The sequence below is a fragment of the Passer montanus genome, unplaced genomic scaffold (genome assembly GCF_014805655.1).
Source record: "Passer montanus isolate IOZ18808 unplaced genomic scaffold, ASM1480565v1 scaffold16, whole genome shotgun sequence".
Classification (NCBI taxonomy): Eukaryota; Metazoa; Chordata; class Aves; order Passeriformes; family Passeridae; genus Passer; species Passer montanus.
In genome coordinates, this window is record NW_024363160.1 from 10,665,072 (window position 1) to 10,673,825 (window position 8,754).

General features: G+C 38.1%; 1 protein-coding gene across 1 annotated transcript in view; it reads left to right on the top strand.

Moving 5' to 3' along the window:
• LOC120499301 (transmembrane protein 68-like) overlaps positions 1-8,754 on the top strand; it is a 51,025-nt gene extending 42,271 nt beyond the window's left edge. The window contains exons 6-8 of the mRNA XM_039702967.1: positions 4,923-4,983; positions 5,384-5,523; positions 7,382-8,754. Of these exons, the coding sequence (XP_039558901.1) occupies positions 4,923-4,983; positions 5,384-5,523; positions 7,382-7,486 (306 nt within the window). The 3' untranslated portion in view covers positions 7,487-8,754. The remainder of the gene's footprint in view (positions 1-4,922; positions 4,984-5,383; positions 5,524-7,381) is intronic.

Below are 8,754 nucleotides of genomic sequence, written 5' to 3' on the forward strand. Positions count from 1 at the left end.
CAACCCTGTCTTTTTCCTAACTGCCACTCCTCATCATCATCATCACCACCTTGAGACACAAGTTTTCTGCCTTAATTAAGACTTAGCATACCTAGTGATTTCTGTGTCTGACAGTACTGGTGCAAATCCAGGCTTGATCTGTTCTGCCATGCACTTTCTGCTGCTTTCTCATGAACTGCACAACCATCACTTTTTCCTCACATTCTTATGAATATCTCATCACTTGCAGTGCTCTTTGATCTTCCTCACAAAGTTTTCTGTCTGTATAGGAGAAGCTGTACCAGGAGGTGAGTTCTTCCCATTAAACTTTAATTTCTTAACATCCCTTTTTGTGCAGTTATATCACTTTTGCACCTCATCTGATTTGTTGCTTCTCAAACTTTGTTTTGGTCTCTTGTGCTGTGGCTCCTATTACAAAGAATCTGAAGGTGCAAAATGCATGCTTCAGATTAATATTTCTTCATAACTCTATATATAAATTATTGTGGGGATATAATTAAACACTAGAATAAAATTAGGGGCATTTACCCAATGGATAAAATAATTTTAGGCCTGGAATCCTGTTTCCACATCTTGTCTTATGTGACCTTTTAAAAGTCAGGTTTTAGGCTCTTCCGTTCCCTTTCCTATCCCTTTTTTTCAAAAGGGTAAATATTAGTAATAATATTTCATATACTGTGTGGGCCTGTGCACCACCACTACAGGGAAAGTATCCAAATGTCAATGGGATAAACTCAGTCAAATTCATCTGGGCATCTTGAGTTTCCTATTGAATTTAATACTTTCTTATGTATTAAATGAATAATATGCTGAGACAGTTAGAATTATCATTTTAAAAACTTGAGAGATTTCTATTGATTTTGATTTCATCTCTGTAGTTCAAGCTACTTCAAACATCTGGACAAACTTTCATCAGATGTTTTCCCTTCACCTGGAACCTTACAGTAATGCAATGTAACAGGTTGTGGACTTTTAAATAGAAATTGAGTTAAAAACTTTGAGTCCCCTGATCAAAACACATCACAAGAATCCTTGCCATTAATTCTCCTAATTCTACTAGTCTTCCATAAAATAGAAGCATGTGGAAATAACTGAATAGTAATACATAACATTGTTACCTGCTTTTCTTGACAGAATTTGTGTTCGGTTTTTGATGGAGGTTTTTAAAATTGTATTTATTGAATAGGGTATTCTTTGAGGGTAAGGCTCTTGTAGTGTGAAAGGTGGCCCTCTGAGTAATGTTTAGTAAAACAGGCACTATGTAGGACTGTTACCAGGAGGGCAGAGAGAGTATATTATCCTTTGACAGCTACTAGCCTGGGCTTACCTTTACAGTGCTGGCAGTTCTTATAGCTCTTTTTATCACCCTCATTCAGATTTGTGGTTTTTTATGATCAGGAAGTCTGATTAGATCCCTGCATGGTGGACATTTCTGTAATTAGCGTGCAAGCTTCACTGAACTTTTGGGCATCATTGATTTTTCTCTGGAAATCTGGAATCAGACAAATCTTATATAATTAAACACCTAAAGAAAAAAAGGGAACTGATGTGCATTTAACAGTAGAGGGGACAATATTAACCTTATATATCACTTATATAAAGTTAGGTCCACAGTAGTCACTGGATCCCATCTTTTGACACATTTCAAGTATGGTTATTTGTTCTTGCTGCATCCTTTTCAATACTGACCAGACGGTCTTCCTGGTTGACCAAAGACTGAGGTGTAGTGGATGCCAGGCACCCATCAAAGCCTCTCTATCACTGTCCTCCACAAGTGGACAGGGTAGAGAAAATAAAGCAAAAGATTAATGAGCTGAGATAAAGACTGGGAGAAATCACTCACCGAATACCATTATGAGCAAACCAGACTCAACTTAATTAATTGCAATTATTAGCTACAAAATCAGAGCAAGACAATGAGAAGTAAAGTAAAAGCCTTAAAAACACCTCTTCCCACCTCTCCCTTCTTCCTTGGCTGAGGAAAGCTTCCTTGAGCTTCCTTGGCTCCCTTCTTCCTCCTTCCCTGCAGTGGCACAGGCAGATGGGGAATGGGAGTCATGGCCAGTTTGTTGTTTCTGTCACTGCTCAGAGAGAAGTGTTCTCCTGTTCTAGCATGGGATCCATACCACAGGAGACAAACTTCAAACTCAGTCCATCCCCTGGGCAACAGGCTCTCCATGAACATGTGAGTTACTCTTTCACAGGGTGCAGTCCTTCAGGCACAGCTTGCTCCAGCGAGGGTCCCCTGTAGGGTCACAAGTCCTTGCAGGAAACCTGCTCCAGCATGGGCCTCTTTCTCCATGGGTCTGCAGACCACTGCCAGGAGCCTGCTCCAGCACTGCTTTCCTGCACCTACACAGCCCTCTTTCAGACATCCATGCTCAGGTGTGGGCCTCCTCCATGGGCTGCAGGTGAATCTCTGCATTGCTGTGGTCTTCCATGGGCTGCAGGGGAATCTCTGCTCTGGAGCACCTCCTTCCTCTCCTTCTGCACTGACCTTGGTGTCTGCAGGGCTGTTCCTCTCACATTTTCTCACCCTGTTCTTCTCTGTCCACAATTACATATGCACAACAGTTTTTTCCTTCTTCAATATGTTATCACAGAGGTGTTATGATCATTCCTGATGGGCTTGGCCTTGGCATGCAGCTCTTCCATCCTGCAGCCAGCTGGCATTTGCTCTGCCAGACATGGGGAAAGCTTCTGGCAGCTTCTCACAGAAGCCACCCCTGCAGCTCCCCCTCTACCAAAATCTGGCCAAAAACCCTAAATACACTGGGGATAGACTCATCCAGGTATCAGAACTTGTTCTATTATGTAACAATTAATATAAATTTGCTAATAGTTACTCAGATATCATGAATGAAACAAGATACAATTATAAGGGATATTAAAAGTTTTTCTATATACAGTGTAGCCCTCAATCAAAGTACTACACACACTTTATCAAAATGACTACATGGTGGTTAATAACCTGTCACAGATTACTTGAATGGGGATTTCAAGACAAAACCTACTTTATATATGAATAGACATTCCCATCCATCATCTAATATTACAGAAGTTCAATAGTTCTTCCACTGAAAAAGTTGAAGAAAAGCAAATAAGGAAGGTAGTTTCAGCCTCAGTCCTTACCTGTAAAGTTTCTGCATTTGATTTCCACTTCATTTTGTGTAACTACTCTGCTTAACAGGAGTCAGAGTGTTACTATTTAATGTTATGACTCAGTGTACCTTTAGGACATGTATCTGTCTCAGTCAAATTCATCCATGACTTTTAGAAATACTCTCTGTCTATGGCTTGGTTTTTTCAGGCTAATAGGGAGAGATCATAATTTCTGAAGATCCCTCAATTTTACCTGTGCCAAAAAATTCCTTCAAGCTGAGCTAGGTAAAATATAAACAGGAACTATGATTTATAAAATTCTCTGGTATGGGCAAGAGGTTTGGATTACATGATCTCCAGAGGTCTCTTCCAACCTCAACTATCTTGTAATTCTGTGATTTTCAAGCTGGCTGGGGATGATCCAGCTCAGTTCCAGCACAGTAAGTATAAATGTGTATGAAGATCTGGTTGTGCTGTTTTACAAATGTCAGATTTTATGTGCATACCTGTGTTTTCCAGCTTAGGGACTGAATGTTGCTGCCTACCCTGCACATCAATTGCTGCTCATTGTATAAGAGTAACTTCTGTAGTTGTCAGATTTCTTTATAGCCTTCCATATGTTTCTCTTGTACTACTCCTAAAATTTAAAGCGTTTTGTCTGTGTGACAGATAGGTTTCAAACATTTTACATCTTAGATGTACAGTATTCAATTAATAGCTGAAACAAAGTTTGGTATTTTTAGTATCCAGTACGCGTATATTTTTAAAAGACATTACTGATTATTTTTAAGGGTTTATTTCTAACAATTTCCCTTAATTTTGCATTCTGAAAAGTTTGCTATTACAGCTTTATGCATGTTTAATATTTTTGTTCTCCCTCAAGTATTTTTTCCTTTTAATGCTTTCTATCACTATGGGTTATTTGGTAGGCTCTAGTTAGGTCTTTTTCCTGCTTGTTTTTTTCCTCATCCTGCATCTTCTGTTCTGTGGTAGTGATTCTTAACAGTACAAAAGTCTTCTTTCATTACCTTCTGGACAAGTTGTTCCACAATCTGTTCAAATTAGAGTTTCAGAAAAAGGAAAAGGGACAATAGAGGAGAAAAAAGTCTTTGCATATATGGATACAACTACTGTCAGTCTGTCTACAAACTACGAAATCTTACCTCAGGCTGTAAGGCATGATTGTTTCAAGTGCAGGTATCTCAAGCGTGTCTCTTTTCAGTCACAAATATGAAGTGAACTTGTCCTGTAAGTGCCTAAGGATCCCCCTCACTGACCTGTAGTCCAGGTCAGTGAGGACACACAATTGCCTTTTTTTGTCTCAGGGATCTGCAGAAGTCTTTTCCAGTGAAGTTTTATCCAAACATTACTACTTCAGTTAGACCCTATTTGAAAAGCAGATGAGCTGAGCCAACCGTGAATGTCTGCTTGCTTTCTGCAAGACTTCACAAACTGAATACTTTCCTATTCACCACTCACAATGAAAGCTTTAGACAGAGAAACAATGGAAATTTGTTTTGTGTTCCAGTCAGTGATATTGCAGTAAATATATAACATAAAAGTTATATGAAACCTAGTACAGTGTCAGTCATTTTATTTACAGATAGTGACTTTAAAACAGGTGTTTATGGCAGCTGAAAAATAGCATTTTATTTCTATTCTGGAGTTTTAAAAATCAATATTCTTTGTTTACTACTTAATTAACTGGTAATTACCCTCTATATCTGCATGATTTTCTTAGCTGCATTAACAAGCACTAAAGCAGAAATTCAAACCTGGTATAACATTTCCACCTTTTAATTTTTTTTCGACTTCCTTAGCCCATCATTCCAATGTATACGCAAAATGTCCGTGAAGGCTATAGGATGTTCAAAGAAAGAAGTAAGAACTTAAAAGTATATTTTATATGTTTGGAATATTTTATCTCTTTTATCTCAGATTTCTCTTGGTTTTATCTTAGATTTTGCTTTTCAGACTTTCACTTTGGATTCTCTAACACTTGCTGTGGGTGAGAGGTAGCTCAAATTTGGAAATAGCTCGTGCATAACTGCACTGTGTATGTGATTTGTCTTATTTCTCTGGTCTATTTGTCTTATTTCTCTGGCCTATTAAGTCTTTCAAGCTTTGTTTTCGTGGACAATTGCTTCAATCCTGTAACAACTTCCTGACTGTCAAATAAAGCATGCATTTTTAAGAAGTATTCTACATTAATTGGATTTCATGTTTGGATTGTGTTTACTGTGACTATAATCTCACTTTTTCCTCCCATAAACCATTTCAGGATTTTTTAGAAAGTTATATGAAAGCACTCGATTGCCTTTTACCCCTCCATACGGAGGACTTCCAGTTAAATTTCGCACATACATTGGGAAGCCAATCCCTTACGATCCCAATATAACTGCAGAGGAATTAGTTGAAAAGGTAAGTTCTCTCTCCTTGCAAAACTGAACTACATACTTTGCCCTCTAGTATAGGTGCACTGGAACCCAGTTTTTTGCATGCTTGAATAAAGACAAATGCACTTTTACTAGCTTGTTCACCTATGGGCAGTTGAGGTTTGGGATCATTTAAGGTAAAAATATCTACCAATAAATATTGACGTAGTCACAGTTGATTGGGATGCCCTCATCCTTTCCAAATGTATGAGCTCTGTCTTCCTGTTTTGTTAACTTTGTTTCTCCCATGCCTTTGAGGACTTTGATAATAAGTATGATAACTGAAATGATGTAAATTATGTTTTAAATGCAGTTTTCAGTAATTATGAAAATAAATTTAATAAATAACAAATAACTTTGAGAATTTTCACCAAATAGCATACGGCTCTAGAAGCAAAGTTTTTCAAGAGCTTCAGTCTCATTGTCAAAATAAAAATGTTAAAAAGTTGCATCCAAAATATAAAAATATTTTGAGTACCTATAGTTTGGTGAAATTAGTGGTGCCCAAGGCATAAAAGTGTTTATAGATCAAGAGTTTAAGCATTTTTCAAAATATAAAGCTAAACTGAAAATACAGCTTTCAAATTTTTCATGGAAGATAAAGGAGGATTTTATGAGAAAAAAAAATCTGCTACAAGCTAGAAATCCATGAAAAAATCAACTGTCAGAAATCACTTATTAAAAAACATCTCACTGCACCCAAAAAGATGCAGGAAGGCTAGTTTTTCTTCTTTTGTTTTCCTTTTTCCTTTTTTAAGGGTCTATTGCAGGTTGTGCTTGGCTTCACAAAAGTAAAACCAGAAAGACAGGTTTGGTCTGTCACAAGGGAACAGCCCCAGCAAGCTGGAGAGTTTGCTCTTAGCACCTTTAGGAGGCTGGAAGCAATATGACTGCCCTTATGGTTATTCATGTATTTTAGGGCAACAGTATTTTGTGTGCCTGCAAAGGTGAAATTGAAATTTCCCATGATATTGATTTTTCTGCCTAAGGCAAGCCTTTGGCTGCCCCCTCTGACCACCATTCACCCTGGTGGGAGTACAGTTAGGTCTTCTGTGGCTGATATTACTTTAGAAAAAATGTAATACAAATGAAGTTTGAGGTGAGCAGTGGCCTAGCTGACCTCTCTCTGCTCCTGTCCTGCAAAGGAGTTAGGACATGAATCTGTCAGGAAAGGTTTGGCTACTCTTTTTTTATATTCACAGTGATATTCTACTATAACTCTGGGGTAGATCAGTGGAGTATGTAGCTACGCTTAGTTCAAGTTTCAACACACAAGGGAAAACAAAAGAAGATAACTTCTTATTTCTTTTAGAAATATAGAATATTGTATTCATTTTGTTCCTAAACTTTCATTTGAATCCCATGTAAAGAGTATAATGAATTTTCTTATTATGTGCATGCTGTATATGATAAAATTATGGGAGAATTCATGTTGGGAAGGACAGACAAAGGTTCCTACTCCAAATTCCTAGTCCAAGATAGGTCAGCTATAAGATCAGAGGAGGTGGGTCATGCTTTATCCATCCTTTTTTGATGAAAATTTTCAGGGATGGGAGATTGCAGAAACTCAATGTTTGAATGTGTTAAAAGCTACTTTGACTAAATGATGACCACATTTGATAAATCTCAATAATTTCAGCCTACCCAAAGTGCAGTCATTGTTTTTGTTCCTTTCTTTTCCAACAGATGTGTCATTAGGACAGCTAGTTAATATAAAACAATTATTTTCTTACAGTAGAATTATGTGTGAATTTTCCATCTTGAACCTCTGAGAAGTTAGTGAAAATACTTTTCTTCCATGTATAAAATAGGTCTTTAAAGGCAAATTTCTCTTCTGTTTTCAGACAAAGACTGCTGTCCAGGCTCTCATAACCAAGCACCAAACAATCCCAGGCAACATATGGAAGGCTTTACTGGAGAGATTTGATAAACGTCGTAAAAGTGATTAGCATGCTCATGTTTATTGCATTGGTTTTACAGCATACAGTAAAAAACAATGTCCTACAGCACTGGTAACTAATAGTTGGTGTTTAAACTACAAATTTGAACAGATTTGGTGGAAGAAAACAATTAACCTCTAGAAAGTTCTTCCATGTCTTTGAGAATATCCTGAACTAAGAAAGACTTATGAAGATGACTTATGTATAATTGCAATGCAACAGCCAAATTCCCCCAAAAGAAATCATGTGGCCAAGATTTTTCTGGTTCCTAAAACAAGTTTGTACTTACATCCGAGGGCTTTAGTGGTGTTTTCTAGATCTGTGTGTTTGTGTTTTGAGCACAGTCTGGTCTCAGAGCAGAGCCTTAGGCTTGGTGTTGTCCCACCAGAGACCACCCCACAGGGGGCACCTTCCCTGATGGGCCCCAAGCAAGACATGTCAGAACAAACTGCCTTGCTTTACATAATCAGCTACTGCTTACACCATTCTCCTAGAGACTACAGAAAGAGACAAGCCCATAAAAACAGATGATCTCCGCCTTAAAATACATCAGCTTACTAGTGCGTGCCCTGGAAAGCAGGACTGTGTGCCTCCAAGACTTTTTCCCCACAGAAGAAGGTTTCTCAAAGAGAGGGAAAAAAAAGCTGTAGTTCAGTGTAGCAAATATTGCAAATACATGTAGAAGGTAGTTTCAAGTCTGAGCTGGTTCGTGCATGCTCTATTGCACCACACAATAGTTGCTTAGTGGATGAGGCTGCCCCAGCCTGAAAACCCCTGGATATGGTGTGCGCAGTATGGTCGTGCTGTATTTACTCCAATTTACTCAAATCTCCCAGTGACCAGCTTGGGGGAGCTTTCTCAGGCAATGCATCTTTGAGGCTTATCATCACTGGTGGTTTGCCTAAAAATGCAGTACTGCAACACTGCCGATACACATTGAGCCAAAATGCCTGTCTGGAAAGGCAGCTTATCTTGCTAATGCAACTTGTGGAAAACTGAGAGTTAGTACAAAACAGAATGTGTTTATACAGGCTGTGGGATGTTGCTACTGGTGGGAGTGGGACAACTTTTTGTAATCTATCCTATATGCCACTAAATGCAACCAAGTCTTAACTTCAAAGACCAAGATAGGTAATTTTTGTGCCTCATTTTCCTTCATGTACTTTTAATATGTAAATAATCTTTCCTCTCGACATCCTAAAAGGTTACATAGCATCTAAGGAAATATATGTAATGTTTTCCCATTTTTCAGTAGAAAACTAAATCTGCTCTTTGGA